The sequence below is a fragment of the Peromyscus eremicus genome, chromosome 6 (assembly GCF_949786415.1).
Source record: "Peromyscus eremicus chromosome 6, PerEre_H2_v1, whole genome shotgun sequence".
Taxonomy (NCBI): Eukaryota; Metazoa; Chordata; class Mammalia; order Rodentia; family Cricetidae; genus Peromyscus; species Peromyscus eremicus.
In genome coordinates this window covers 18,276,874-18,293,318 of record NC_081421.1, presented here as the reverse complement: position 1 = coordinate 18,293,318, position 16,445 = coordinate 18,276,874, and the positions used below count along the sequence as shown (strand labels likewise).

General features: G+C 37.6%; 1 protein-coding gene across 1 annotated transcript in view; it reads right to left on the bottom strand.

Annotated features, from left to right (window-relative positions):
* Cp (ceruloplasmin) overlaps nt 1-14,817 on the bottom strand; it is a 32,855-nt gene extending 18,038 nt beyond the window's left edge. The window contains exons 1-6 of the mRNA XM_059265080.1: nt 14,672-14,817; nt 8,221-8,468; nt 6,225-6,434; nt 5,327-5,500; nt 3,128-3,382; nt 2,156-2,327 (exon numbers count right to left, since the gene is read on the bottom strand). Coding sequence (XP_059121063.1) covers nt 2,156-2,327; nt 3,128-3,382; nt 5,327-5,500; nt 6,225-6,434; nt 8,221-8,468; nt 14,672-14,817 — 1,205 coding nt within the window. The remainder of the gene's footprint in view (nt 1-2,155; nt 2,328-3,127; nt 3,383-5,326; nt 5,501-6,224; nt 6,435-8,220; nt 8,469-14,671) is intronic.
* Between the last annotated feature and the right edge of the window lie 1,628 nt (nt 14,818-16,445).

Here is a 16,445-nt window from a genome sequence, read left to right as displayed (position 1 = left end):
TGGACATTCTGCTTTAATCCCAAGCAAGAACTCATTTAACAATTGTGTGTGTGTGTGTGTGTGTGTGTGTGTGTGTGTGTGTGTATGAAAGTCAAGTTAGCAACTCAAATAGCAACTTGTTTTGTTTTGTTTGTTTTTTGAGACGAGGTTTCTCGGGAACACCCTTTGTAGACCAGACTGTCCTTGAACTCAAACTCACAGAGGTCTACCTGCCTCTGCCTCCCGAGTGCTGGGAATAAATGCTGTGCCACCACCACCTAGCTCAAACAACAATTTTTAAAATCAAACATTGTAACAAATACAGTCCAAAGATATGCCAGTTTGTCCTTGCTTGCTGGGTGACAGGAAAACAGTTAGCTTTTGTTTGCTGTAAGTAAACCATGATGTTTGTATAATAGAGAATTCTGTACATACAATAACAGCACTGTAATTTATAACATACTGGATGTATCCTTGAATCTGAGCTGAGGTGTTTCGGGCAGGTAAGATGACTGTGTGTGGCATAGTAGCATGCAGAATGCAAAGTGTGCATGTTGTGCATTCAGGCCCAAGGCTGCAGAGAAATCATGTGGTAGAATACAGGAAAACACTGCCCAGAACACCTCGTATTCATGATATACTAGGTTTTAAATTAATTTTTGGTTGTTGTGCATTCAAAACCTTCTACTGTTGATGAAATGTTTGTGATTCTCACACTCATTTATACAGTCCCATATGGGATAGCAGTCCACAGTTGAAGAATTGTGCCCAGAAATCACAGCAGAGGCAGAGAATTTAGGCAGAAGAATAAGGAATAAGGCCTGGAGAGACAGAATTGGGCAACAGGACTTGGCTAAGGTTTGGGTACTCCATTCCATGGCAATAATGAAGGATTTAAGACTTCAGGATGAGTGTTTTAGGAGGATCCCTCCAATAGCTGCTTAGAGAAAAAGTTAGGAAATAAAATACTATAGGAGGAAGGCCAGATAGAAACAGCTTTTATAATTTCAGTGAAAGATAGTGAGGAGTTTAGTAGTATTGGCAAAGAAGATGAAGAGAAGAAAGCAGCTTTCAGAGAACTGTACCTGATGAGGAGAGTAGGAGGCATTAGTGAAGGAAAGGGAGATAGGACAGTTCTCAGGTTCTGGACTTCAGCACATTATGGGGTCAGATGGTGAAGCTGTTCATTGAGTGAAGAGGAAAGTGTTTTGCACAGGAGACAGTGAATTCAGGTTGGACATGCCTCATCCAAGTGGAGGTGTTGTTAAGAAAACAAAAATACAAATCTGAAATTTGTAAGTCTCTTGTAGGTTGGAGATGCAGTTTTAGGAGTTGTCATGTGAATGTTAGTATAGCCTGGGACTTAAGTCTGTGCTTTAGGAGTCACAGACCTGGGCACAGCCAGGCCCAACTCTCCAAAATTAACACAGAATAAATTTCTTAAACTTTCTAAAAGGGGATTTTTTAAAAGATAAGTCACAGACAGACATTCTGTGAAACAATGTTGTCACATGTGTAGATGTGGATTAGTGGAATAATCTTGTAGACATTAAAAAATTAACACGCACACATACACACACACACACACACACACACACACACACACACGTGTGTGTGTGTGTGTGTGTGTGTGTGTGTGTCCATGAATGCCGTGGTGTGTATGTAAAGTGTAAAGGTCAAAGAACAACTTTCAAGAGTCAGTTGTCTCTTTCCATCCTTGTGAGTCCTCAGGATGGAACTCAGTTTATCAGGCTTGGCAGCAAGCTCTGTTCCCCACTGAGTCATTGCCATGGTGCCTGTGACTTTTAAGATATCACCTTCTCTGCTTTGTGAAAAGTTGCAGACAGGAAAGGAAGGCCAAGAAAGGAAGAATGCATCAGCTTACGAAAGTCAGCCACACACATACAAAGAGTAACCTGTGTGCATCAGAGACACATTCAGAAGGTGAAAGACTACATAATAGAAGAAAAGCTCTGTTGAGTATCTGATGAAGGACTAATATTCAGGCTATATAAAGCACTCCTAAAAAAAAAATACCAACAGAAACAAATTCCCCAAGTCAAAACTGGGCAAAGGACATGGATGGCCATTTCCCTGAAGAAAAAAATATATATATGGCCGGTAAGCCCTGCATGGACACTTAATATCATTACTCACAAAGGAAATGGGCAGCTACCTTTCCAGGGCTGTTAAATTGTCTCCAGTGAAGACATCTGTCCCAGAAGGAGCGTAATCCCAGATGATCTCTTCAGCAGCAATGTAATAGTGTCTCACATGTCTCTCCTGGGTATCAGCCTCTGGTGAAAGCTTGTTACAGTTTCGAACTTGGAAAAAGGCCTGCAAACCGGCTGAAACATCACAGAAAAGTGTCTGATGAGTAGTGACAATTGCTGATGAGATGACAGATGGAAATTGAATCCAATGACAGAGATAATACAATAAAACATGGTAAACAGCTGTGAACTGACTACTGATGAAGAATTCAAGTTTTTAAACAGACATGTATCTTTTAAAGTATTCATGACAGAAAGAGACATTGAGCATATGAGTTTTCAAAGTAAGATACCAGGCTTTGTGGGATTACTCTTGAGAATCCAGTGAGATCTGAAAAAATACTAATTTCTAAAATATAGCAATGACTTCTGCCATGAAAATACAGTATCACTTGTAGTTTCTCAATGTAAAAATAGAAGACTGTAAAAACAGATTTATACATTATGCTGGAAAGTAGCTTGTTTTTTTACTTGTGTCAAGTATAACCAACTTTTTTATTGATCTGTGATGTATCTGTTCTTTGTCTTAACTTGCAAATGTCATTTTTGTCTCTGTGACACAAGATATAAGAAAGTTTTAGTTCTTAAAACCTATTTGTGAAGTTTATCTCCCAAGGAAATTAGACTTTGGAAAACTTACCTCCTGATCAGTAATTCCCCTAAAGACTATTATTTTAAAACAGCCAACCTCCTCAAAGCAAAAGGCTAGCTCTATTAGTTTTCATGGATATGGAGATAGAACTAAACTAATAATTCAATATTTAGATTACTTATTTGGCTGTTTGGTTCTGCTTCTCTTCAAACATCTCCTACTAGAGTAACTAATACACAGCTCTTTTTACAACTGACAGATGACTAAAGGTGAAGATGCTTACCTTTCAAGTGGTTTAGGTTCTGGCAACTGAGCATCCAGACTCCAGGATTCTGGGCCACCATAAAAGCATCAAATAGGGAGGCAGGGAACAGGTTGATTGTATCAGTACGGTAGTTCTTGCTGGTCAGTGCTTGACCATGAAAGAAAGCTGCATGCACATCAATTTCATTACCCATACCAAAAAGGTACCATTTCACTCTGTCTTCTGCACACATGGAGAGTCCTGGAAGGCTTCCAAATGTGTATCCATTCAAAGCTGCAAGACAGAGTTTTTGCTTTATAGACATTGGTGCTTGGAATAGTGATAATTACCTCTACAGAAACGGAATCAATTTGGTATAGAAAATATATGCCACACTTGCAGTTGCCCAACCCCTTATTTATGCCAGACATTGCTAATCAATCACATACTCTTCCATTCAGGCTAAGGCTCATTGCTATACAATACTGAAGATGAATGTAATATTAGAAGTAAAACTTATTTGGTCTCTGATGTTTATAAACTATTTACATTGATTGTGTGTGTATAAATATAAATGTATCCATATACATATAGAGAGAGTACTCAGCTAAAGATAAAATATTGAAGGTTATTTAATAATCAATTATTAACTGTGCTTGTAGGCAAAAGGCATATGATTTAAATTTATTCTTTTTGCTTAGGACTTTTTGGACTTACATGAATTTCTTTTGTAATAATAATATCAAGTAGAAATGTTTCTGAGATTGAAAGACACACTTCAAAGAGATTTGAAGAAAAAAAAAATTCAGGAAAGGGCAGCAGGGACCAAAGCCAGGAAGATCTGAAAGTTCAAAAGCAGTCAGGCCCAGTAACCTTGGAAGAAACTGAGGGTCATTGTTCAAATTGTGCAGTCCTAGGAAATTCATGTGTAGAAACATTAATGTAAAGGACCATTAATATAACAGATGTGACAGTGTTACCAAACTCTGTTCGTCCAGACTAGAAATCTGAGGATATTTTTCAAATGTCTGTTTTTGTTAGCAGGATAACAGAGAGAAGGTGAAATGTATAGGAAGGAGATACTCATGTTTAGATGAAAACAAAACAAAACCTTTCAGATAGAATTCTGGAAATAATTTCATTTTCTAATTTAGAATTGTAGTTATTATTTTCTCAGTTTTTAAGTGAAGATCATTTTAAAGAAGCTAAATGAAAAATAAATCTATACTTTTTGGTCTAATTAATGTTAAGGTACTTAATTTACCATGTAAATTCTGAGGGATAGATAACTTAATTTCATTATTTTTGTCCCTGGGAATTAAGGGAAAGCTTGGGTTCTCAGGAAGGCATTTTGGCATTTCTAGGAGACACAAAGTAAACTAAAATATTTAATTAATACCGAATGGGGGACCTGATGAGGACAATGTAGTATATAAAAGGGATAATTTTTAGAATTAGTTGTCTGAATTATTTTATTAAACATAGGTGGGTGATTTATAGTGTAAATCTAATTTTAAACATGTACTTCAATAGTCCTAATTGGCTCCTTCAAATAACTTCTAAAATGAACTTGGAGGATAAATAAAGATGTATGTATAACATGTGTGCATTAAATTTCAACTGATGATTCTTGTAAATTAAGGAACATGTTTGGTGTTTCTGCCTTTTACCTTCCCTAGTATTTAAACAGTGTGCTGACTAGTTTTGTGTCAACTTAGCACAAGCTAGAGTCATCTGAGATGAGGGATCCTCAATTAAGATATTGCCTCCATAAGCTAGGGCCGTAGGCAATCCTGTCGGTCATTTTCTTAGTTTGCAATTAATGTGGGAGGGCCCAGCCCATTGTGGTTGGTACTACCTCTGAGCTGGTGGTCCCAAGTACTGTAAGAAAGCTGGCTGAGGAAGCCATGAGGAGCAAGTCAGTAAGCAGCACCCTCCATGGCCTCTGCATCAGCTCCTGCCTCTGGGTTCCTGTCCTGTTTGAGTTCCTGCCTTGACTTTCTTCAGTGGTGGACTATTATGTGAAAGTGTAAGCAAAATAAACTCTGTCTTCTCAAACTTTTGCCTTTGGTCATGGTGTTTTATCACAGCAATAGTAACTCTAACTAGGACAGACAAATATCAAATTATGTGTCCAATGCTTTTGTTATTACAACCTCAGGTTAGGATTACTCATGTGAGAGAATAATCTTAGCATAATTATTAAAACAAAAATGATATATCTTTTTTTAATCTTACAGTACATCCTGTTGCTCTCCTGAAAATCTTCATTGTCTTTGTCAACTTTCTTTGGTTCAGAGCAGAAGGTGTTGATGTTATCTTCTAGATACCAGCTGAGATTTTCATCCACCACAGAGAACATTACTACAAATTCTCGGTCAATATTTTTTTCTTTTTCCTTATCTAAAGAATCTGAAGTAGAAATTTATGATTTAGTAGATCTGAATTTTTATTATGTCATTTTAGGTGATTAGAATATTTTTTAGATTTAGTGTTCATCTTCTTAGTAAACCACAGATCTGGACCAGCTACTCCACTTTGTTCATGTCCTGTGCACTGCATATGTATGTATCCATATATCTACTGACAAAACCATTAAATGTTTTTTTGGTAACTGAAAAGTTATAATTCAAGTGTGTCCATATCATCTAGTACACACATATGGGCCACAAGCCACCACAAAAAGACTTTGCAGGTAACTATTGGTCCAATAAACATTACATTTCAATCTTTTGAGTTATGCTGTCTTCATAAGGTGAGGAATAAATGTACTAACTACTAACATAATACAGGTAACTATAGCCATTGCTAGGGAATGCCACTGAGGTAGTCACACATAGTAAAGTCATGCATCTCCGTATAATACCATTGTTGGAAGTTACACCCAGCAAACCTATCCCACAGAGGACTGATTTCAAGCATCTTAGCTTCACTGGCATTTTCCTCTAAAGGTTTGTTCCATTTTTTTCATGTCATTGAGGCCTTTCCTGTACTTTACTTCCTTGTTTTTACTCTTACCATTTATCTATTCAACTGAATCACAGAATAACTTATAGTTTAAAAAACTAATTGAAAAAAAAAAAAAACAAACTGCCTTGTACCTGTCTCCCATATTGTGAGCAATGAGAAAATATACCTTTTTTACAGAGTATCAAAGGTCCTATGAGTCCTGATGCAATATCTTTAGGTGCATCAACATGGGAATGGTAAATCCTAGTCACACAATTGCTGTCTCCATCAACAGGACTTTGCTCACTGGTATGCAGCACATACAAATATTGCTCTCCAGGAAACACTTTATCATCTGCTTTTTGAAAATCAGTGGTGTTGTCAGGATAGATAGCCCCTGGAAAACAGCATGTAATAGAGTTAGAAAGTGAGTACATATGAATATAGTTGAAGGAATAATCAGTTCTCATCAACTCAACATGTGCCCTTTGGACATTCACTAATGTCCTATTTGAACACACAGAAAAACAAACACAAAGCTAATATTTGGGAGTCCATAAGCCTCACAGAAATGATTATTATTAATTTGGTAATTGATTGAGTATAGATATTTCAGGATGATTATAACTATTTTAATGTAAGGGAAAGCTTTCACCTGGGGGTCATGGTTTAAAGAATAAGCAAAATAACCACCCTCTCAAATAATTTAAAACTTCTTATATAATTTCTGATTTGTGTGTGTATGTGTAGTAATTACAGAACTAAAAAATATTTACGTTTAATTTAAAAAATTTTCAAACATGCAGAAGTTGAAATGAACTTCTATCTTCCTCTGAGTGTTAGTGGATTTCCAGTGTACCTATTAATGCAGCTTTAACAATAGTAAACTGAAAGCTATTTTTGTTTTTTACATAACCCCACTCAACTTTGTCTTCAGCCATATGAAATTATTTTAAAGAAAATTCTAGGCATATTTAATTTATAAATATCTGAGCATGTATCTTTAAAAAATAAGAACTTTTCCTTTTAACAAAATCACAAGCCTACTGTTGTCTCTTGAAAATTAATATTAACCATATTATACCATGGTGCTGTAAAAAAAAAGAAAAAGCATGATAGCCAATTGTTATATTATTAGTAGAACTTGGCTAAGAAAAAGAGAAACGAGATGGTGTAATGTGGAACTCTGTCCTCTGATCATGACATGGCCATTATAGTTTTGCAATCACAGCAGCTGTGATTACCCACAGGAGACTCTCACAAAATTGGGTCCAGAGAGTGAAGGCTTATGAGGTGCCTCAGGAAGAAGTGCTCCATGGCAGCCCTGCCTTCCTCTAGGACATGCATGATACTCTTCTTTAGTATCACTGCCTGTGTGTTGCCATGCTCCTGCAAGTAAACCCAATTCAACTCACTGGTTCATCATTCAAGGCTTATGTAGCATTATTTCTTTAGTGCCTTATCTGTGGTAGATACTCAAAAGTCCATGTCTCTTCAGTAAAGACACACAACATAAAAAATTCACTTTCTAAAAAATTAGCTCTTTTAAATTTATTTTACATTTATTCATTTACCATGTGTATGTGTTTGTATGTGTGTATGCAGGTACATGTTGTGGTGCATGTGTGGAGGTAAGTTGACAACTTGGGGGAATCATTGTTCTCCTTTCACCATGTGAGTTCCAGGGACTGAACACAAGTCCTCAAGCCGTGTGGCTGGTGTATGAGATTATTCAGGCCACCTTAGCTGGGCTGGAGTTTATGAGAAGCCAGGATGGAGGGTGGTAGCAGCTACAATATCATCACTGGAAGAATTCCAAAGGTAAGACAGCCTCCACCCTGAATCCTTCTCTTCCCTCTGGCTTCATGCCTCTTCTAAGCTGTCAGGCACATTATCCACTTCTCATATTCTTCCTCTATTAGATAAGGAATTAAGTACTCATGGTCCAGCTGTGGCTCTCACTATCAGCACCTAGTCCATTTAGGGATATATGGCATTCCCACTACAGGAAGTCACATAATTTGAAGAAACAAAGCACTTATTGTGATGAGTTCAAATTCCATTATAAAATAGATAGGTGTTAAAGGGTGTGGTTACAGGTTCTATCTAAAGGCATCAATTTAGAAGTTAAAAGGTTTTCCTACTGAAGATGAAATTGCAATCACAATACACACTGAACTTACCCTCATGCTCCTTGTAGTAAGTTACCCCATGTGAATGAAAAGTATAGGGCCTAGAGGCAAAGTTCTTTAAGTGAACATAAACTTTATCTCCCACTTCTGCTTTGATGATAGGGCCTAAAAACCCTAGCCACACTGGTTTGTCTATAGTCATCCTAAAGGTGCCATCTGTATACTGAACATAAAGGGCCTTCTTGTATGTTCTTCCAATACGATCTGGGCCATTTTGAAGATAGAGATTAGACTGTTTCCTGCAAAGAAAAAGACACTTTCATCAGAAGCCATCACTTATGGAAATATCATTAGAATTTAGAAGAATCAATGATCACATCAACATTCAGTATTTGCCTGTTGTATAAACAGCTTCAAAGATGAAGGGGAGAGCTGTCAATTGGCTGTTATTTTAATATATGAGGTGTTTTGTATCAGACACATGGTAGAGAACCACCTGTGAGGATCTCCCAACACCATGGTGCCAAAAATGAAACAAAATAAAAATGAATGGAACTAAATTAATTCTATCTTTTAGATTATTCATTTGTGTGTGTGTGTGTGTGTGTGTGTGTGTGTGTACACGTACATGCACGCACACGCCCCCGTGCATGTGCACAGGTGTATGTGTGTGAGTGCACACTCACCTGTGGATGTGGAGGCCATAGTAGGACCTTCCTTTATCACTTTCCACTTTAGTTTCTGGGACAAATTCTCTCCCTGAAGTGGAGCTCCCCATTTCAGTTGGCCAGTGAGCTTCCCCATGCCCACTTCCAGAGGATGTCTGTCTTCAGTGATGTGATTCGTTTTACCCAGCTCTGCCCTGCTTTTCCTGATGCTGGGGATCAGAAGGCTAGTACAGCAAGTACATTACCCATTGAACTTTCCCCACAGCCAAAGTTTATCATTTTCATTTAGAAGGCTAAATCCTGGTTTTGGTCAGGTCCTCCATATCCAAGGCCTTGCATTTGTACTGTGTACAGGTGTTGTCTCTTATAGCCCATCAGTTTTCAATACCTTATTGTGTTCCACGTAACCACCACAGAACAGATTAACCTGACTGGAAAGTAAACTTTGTCATGTTTCCTGGGCTGAGAGCTCCTCAGCAAGGCTCAGAGACATTTTTCTTTTCATGTTTCAAGTCAAAAAATGGGGTTAGTTAGGAGCTCTGGAGTTGCTACAGAAGTTGAAGATGTGATTTTCAAAAGTCTAGGGCTCTAACCTCATGTTTTCTAAATGTTAACCTGCATAATTATCTACTAATGCACTAGGTGATGTGCAAATAAATTCCTGGCTTCAGTTTGATGATTTTGACTGGGGGAAGAGGGGAGTGCAGCACAGGCACCTTCAGTTTTTAACCAGCAGGCTAATATATTCTGGTGCAGGCAGCCACTTTGGGCTCTGTAAAGTTGAAGGTGATGTGTTGAAGGTAAAGTGCAGAGGCAGTGGGGTTCCTTGATATTATGAGACAGAAATATGGAAAATTCTGTTTTTAGCTGATACCATGGTGGTGCCAGATCTCTGCATTTGGTAGCTGTATAGATGAAACCTGGGTACTTGTGGTTAGAGAGCACCACCACTTGGCAGTGATCCTGGGGCTAGATTTGGGCAGAAGGAGCAAGAAATAGGTAGTAAAAGAGCCACATTTCTCTGGATTGACTAAGGACTTCTAGGGTGACAGTCTCAGAGACAACCATATACTGACAACTGATTGTATAAACACCAGGACTCAAAGGAAGCAGAATTGTACACTGAAAATGATGGAGATGGTATTTCTTGCTCCTTCAAACCCGTTCTGGTGTGATGGTCACACTGGAAGTAAGAAAAATAAAGCAGCTAAAAACACACTAATTGTGGAACAGCAAAATCCTACTGAAAATACTTGCCATGGGGTGTCCTGCCTGTGTTACCTTATAATTGTTATGTGCTTCCCTTTGTGTCAAAGCAAAGCAGAAGAAAATGGAGATGGCTTGGAGAGTTCAAGAAATCCATGAATAAAGATCAGAGCACTGGGGTGAACTCTGCCATAAACCCACAGAATTAGTGTAGACAGGAGGAATCTTAATAAATATGTGCTCAAACAGCAGCTAGGCTGTGCAGCACTGAAAACCCCTGAGGTCAAAGGCATACAGTTGACTGTGTTAAGAGGGCCCCACAGGGAACAGGAACAAGGTCAGTCAGAGCCAGCTGTCTGGCTTTCCTATCAAGCCAAAAGAACTCTAGTTCTCAAACATATTTGTCTAAACCCCAGAATAAAATTGTCTTCGGGGTTTGACACTATTTCTAGGAGTCTTGCCTGATAATATTTAGCAGAGATCCTAATCTACCATGCCCTTTGATAGACATCTTATGGAGAATCAGGTTTTACGGCAGCCCTCTAGTCACTAAGGCTTTATTGAAACACTGTGACACTGTGTGCATCTGATTTCTGTAAGGTGACTCTACAGCACCCAGGAATCCATGCCATCACATATACTGTAATAGATGTCCATTTGTCAAAATGTTTCTACTGTTCTGGTGTTTTATTATTTTTTAAAATAAGGTGTACTCTGTCTTAGTTTTGTGACTTATTTTTTCTAAACAAAGTTTTTGAGGGGATGAAGTATTCATGAAAATGACCTTTAAAATAAAAGTTGATCTGAAGCTAAAATATACTAAAGGATTTTACATATATATGTATATATGAATGTATTTTACACACACACACACACACACACACACACACACACACACACACACACACATCTCAAACTGGTTCTTCCATTTGACCTGGTCATTGTGACAAATTTCCCTTACCAAATTGAGAAATATCTAACTTTGGGAGGTCTGTTTGCTTATGACACTGTCCTGCAAAGGAACATCGGGGGCCACTCATGGCTTGGGGACAAAGGGTCAGTCATCTACTGGAAGCTTCTCGGAACTTTTCCAGTCACATATTCAGCCACAAGAATCTATTATACTTGGTCTTTGAACCAAACAAATTATCCACATTTATTTTCAGTCCTTCCTGTTGGCAACTGTAATTCTTTCTACTCAGTACAGAAAATGGGTGTTCTTCCCAGCAATCACAATTCCTATTTTAGGCCCCATTTTTATTTTTAAAGAAAAGTAAAAGCCTATTCCTATTATTTCTAGTAAATTCAGAATCAGAACTGAGTTTTTAATGGTAGATAATTTGTCATAAATGCTACTCTAATTAGTTAATAATACTGTTCCACATAGCAGCATGAAGTAATACCAGCTTATAACTCACAGTTGGATGAGTCATAAGCCTGACACCTCATGACTGTGTTTCCTGTCCTGGGCACCACAGCACTGTAATCAAATGGATGCACTTCCCCTGAAGACTTGTGGAAAAATCCACTTCCTGAATCAGTCAGATTGTAGGCACAATTCAGTGTCTTTAGTCTGTAGGATTCAAATTACTGTTTGCTTGTGGCTGATGGCTGGAGCCCTCTCTCAGGTCTTTAAGGCTGCCCATATGTTTATCAAGTAATCTTTCTAACTTCCAATCAGCAACACTACACAGAATTTCCCTTAATCTCTGCAGCTTCCAATGTTCTCTCCAGCCATGGGAGGACTCTTTGTTCCCCCAACCTCACATCAACTAGTCTTCTCCAACCCCACCCAGGCTAGCTATGTTGATGACTAAAACACTGTTTTTGTAGATGATGTCTCATCCTACCCACAGATTCTAGAGACTAGGACAGAAAACCTTTTGCAGGACATTTCAGAAATATTACCTTTAACATACAGAAATCACAGAAAAATGGTCTAGTTACAGGCAGCTCACCCCCCCCCATACACACCAGGGGTATATAGCACAAGTCTCAGTGAATTATAAATCAAAAATAGCTAAGTTTTGCAAGTATAGCAGGAATACAATGCTAATCAACCTTCTTAGTCAGGAGAAATGGTAATGGTTATAGCAAAGTGTGGAAAGCATGAAATGTTAAGGTTAAGTGTGTCCAGAGAGGCTGTCCTGTATGAGGTGTTGTCCCTTACAAACCACTGTTTGTTATTTTTATTTAGCAGCTTCAGAGAGTGGGACATTATAAGTGGATTTACCCAATAATGTTAGCCAAATGCTTTACCTCTTTGGAAAATTTAAAAAGAAAAATTTGAGGCAGAGTCTCACATACCTCAGGTTAGACTCAAACTCACTGAATGAACTTGATGACATGAATACTCCTAGGTAGTGGTGAGAAGAGTTTTAGTGCAGATATGAGAGAGAGTACAACCAGAGGCATCTGAAAGAGTCCAGACTGAACCTGGCCATGGGAGAGGGAAGGCGACAGAGGAAGAGAGCTAAGAAGGCAGAGTCCAAGAGTGAGCCAAGAGAACCAACAGACATAGCTAAAAGGGCAGGCTTTTATATGAAATAGAAGTTAGGGGAAGGGAAGGGAAGTCTCTAGGCTGGAGAAGTTTAGGGTAGGAGGCAGAGATGAGAAGAAAAGAGAGAAACCGTGGTACTGAGAGAGCTGTAGGCCAGCTGTGTGCTTTGGTATGCTAATAGGCGGCAGAGTTAGCAATTTGCCCCAGGTTTTTGTGATTTTTTTGGGACCTAATACTCACCATATAGTCTTTTAATATTTTTAAATTATTTTTTGAGGGAGTGTTAACATAATTAATTGGGAAGCCATTCAGTTAAGGCAGGCCTAGCAACTTGGGTGCCTATATAAGCCAATCAAAAAATAATTTAATGTAAAAGGAGTATCCAAGCTCTTGACATTACAATATGACATTGCCATCTACAAATGTGTTGGACCACTTTCATAGCTGTTCTGTAAAGGTGTATGTGGCCTGTGGTGTGCAAGTTAAACATACCTAACAGTAAATCATGGACCTAACCAATCAGAAACTGCTAAGTAATATCTACTAGAAATTTTCCACTTTAATTAATCAAATGTATTCTCTTAACGTTGCTTCCGAAAACATAAAAGACTTTGGTAAACAGTGAACTGCTTAGGTGTGAGGTAGCTCAATCCATGATTGACAGAATGGTCAGGTAAACTTGTTAAAATGTAAATGTGTGTTTTTTGTTTGTTTGCTTATTTTGTTCTTGTTTTTTGAGACAAGGTTTCTCTTTGTAGAACAATGATAAATAGAAAGCTGAATGATTACAAACAGGGAAACGGGTTAGTGGACTATTGAGTAGAACGGTATTTTTCTTTGTTTTAATTAATTAATTTGTGTGTGTGTGTGTGTGTGTGTGTGTGTGTGTGTGTGTGTGTGTGTGTTGCTGATAAATGAACCCATGGCTTTGCTAGGTAAGTACTCTACCACTGAGGTATACTCGCAGTCCAGTTCTTTTGTGTGTCTGACCCCTTTCCTTGGAAATAAACACTAGATAATTTACATTGCACTTAGTCAGGAAAACAATGAACCACACAAAACTAGGCTTCTAGTGAAACTGGAAAAATATGTCCGACTCTTGAAAAGAGAATACTATCTCAAAACCAGGTTTAAAAAGACGCAAGTTCTATTTATTGTCTTTTTAGCCAGTTATCGACTTGGAACTTTTTCTTACTAAACATTACTAGGTTAATAAAATAACAATTTGATATCATCATTAGCATGCATTTTTTTCTTACCATGAAAAATTCAACCATACATAAAATTAAATGCTAATCTTAGTTGCTGCTGCTCATTTGGCGTATTTGAGCTCTCTTGCCATTCTAATGGCAAAAAAAAAAAAAAGTTTGAATCCCAAGTTTTTATTTGGTAGTAAATGTTTAGATAATATTAAAAGTGATGGTGTCAAACTTCAAAGAGACTCTACTATTCTTCTGTATAGAGAATAGTGCTTGATATAAAGTAACTGAAACATAAAGACTTTTAAGTTACATGGCATTTTATCAAGACCTCACAATAAGAAGATAACATTTCTTGCACATGTTATGTGTGGAGCTGTGCTAAGTGCTTTGCAGGCACTTTAAAAATAGCCTTGTGAGGTGTGCTAGCTATCTCATGTTATAGATAAGGACTGTGAGAAACTGTGAGAGAGATTAGTATCACTCAATCACTGTCCTGAATCACCGAATAAGAATTAAGCAGCATCATATTTCTTTAAGTTGTATTCATTTTTATGTTTGATATTTTGAAGGATTAAAAATACTGTACTTTCACCATTAGGGACATTCTCTATAGTGATTTTTTTAAAGTAAAGAACTTCTGCATCTGGAGGGAGAGCACATTTGGAATATAGAAAAAGGAATGACTAACCACAGGCAGGAGTGAAAAAACAGCACAGCTCCCTTGGAGTAACAGGAAAGGAGCACGACAACTGCATAGGAACAAATTTTGGGAATATAAAGGAAACCAGTAAAAGTATTGGTTTTCAAGTTAACATTTTGCATTTTCTATGTTTAACAAAGTAAGAAATACTTTTCTTGTTGGCTTCATTTTTTAAGTTGATAACTTACAAATTTGGCCCATAAACAACAAAGAAGTAGTGACTTACGTGTCAACTGAAATAAGTTTCTTTTCTCCATTGTCAGAGGCATAGTTCCAAACTGCTTCAATAATTCCAATATAATAATGCCTATCTCTTGTCCAGGCTACAGGAGTATACAAGAACAGAAAAGTACCAAGCAGCAAAAGGTTCATTTTTTTGCCTGTCTTGGACACTGAGATGCAATACAGTGAAAACGGAAGCAAGCAATTTTATAAATAAGGCTTTCTTTCTTTACTTGCTTGATTGACACAACTTAATGTTGCACAAGAGTAAATAATTTCATTAAAGCAAATAACATTTTCCAACTCAGTTTGCCTCTGGTAAACCAGGAAGGGAAAAAAAAAAAAAACAGTTCTCAGTTGCCAGGCTTCTCTAAATACAAATGGAATGTCATCAGTTAGTGTTGGACTCACTGAGTGTTCTTAACTCTGAGCTTTCTTCCATTCATTGTGTGAATTCCAGGAAGGCAGAGAACATCTCTTAATGCTCCCTTTGTTCTTCTAGCAATTCCAGGCACTACAGCATCCTGCCCAAAGCCAGTTCTTAACAAGTCAAGATAAAATGAATCAAAACATGCACCTGTTAACTATTCTAGAAGACTAACAAAACCTTACTTGTAGTTCTAAAGATATGAAACATGATATTTAGCATGTCATAAAAGAAGCCAATGAGAATTTCATTTTGAAATTTTATCTACTCTGTGAGATCTGGTCACTTCTATGTAGAAACTTTAGCAAATTGTCCTGGATTTCCATGTAGAAATTAATAGCATAACATACCATATACCATATATGTGTGTGTGTGTGTGTGTGTGTGTGTGTGTGTGTGTGTGTGTGTGTGTGTGAGAGAGAGAGAGAGAGAGAGAGAGAGAGAGAGAGAGAGAGAGAGAGAGAATGGGGTAAAGGGAGAAGAGAAGAAAAAGTAGAAGCAATAGTAGCAGCAGCAAGGAAGGGGAAAAGGTAGGAAAGAGAAAGAAAGGAAAAGAAGAAACCAGCCACAAATAAGCCTGTTTTTAAAGGCAAAGAATGACTTTACTCAATTGAAAAAAACAAACAAACAAAAAGAAAACCTTAGTTATTAGCCTAGAATTTCTCTTCTTGTACTATGTGTGAGCTTCAAGATAAAAGATGTTTGATAAAAACCCGGCCTTTACTTGTGGCATGTATCTAAATGTATAAAATACTTTTTAAAGCCAAAGACAATCCTGATGATAGCAGTTAACGTTTTGTGTTAATACAGCTGTTATTGTTATTGTTATTTTCTTATTGGATACTGTTTAGCATTAAAGACTATTTGCTGAAATAGACTGAAATAACATGGAAGGTTACCTGTTCCCATATCATTCACTTAGTAAATATTGAGTGAGTTCCATTGTATGCACATAGCAGTGGATAAAACTCCACCGAGCTTACATTCCATTAAGGAGGAACTAACAATAAACACATAAAAATGAAGAACACAATGTGAGTAAGAAGGGTTATGGAGAGAAATAAATCAGGGAGAAAAAATAATGAGTACCAGGGAAAATTTTGGGATAAAGTTAAAAATCTGATGCTGTCAAGAGTCTTACCCTCAGCTTCCATTTCCTCCTCAAAGGGAAATCATCCAGATTAATTTAAGTGACCTTGTAAGCTGGTAATAACAGCATGTGTGTGCTGTGGGATAGTCTGTATGTCAAGTGTGTTGCTGATTGGTCAATAAGTAAATCACTGATTGGCCAGTGGCCAGGCAGGAAGTATAGGTGGGACAAGGAGGAGAATAAAGCTGGGAAGTGGAAGGC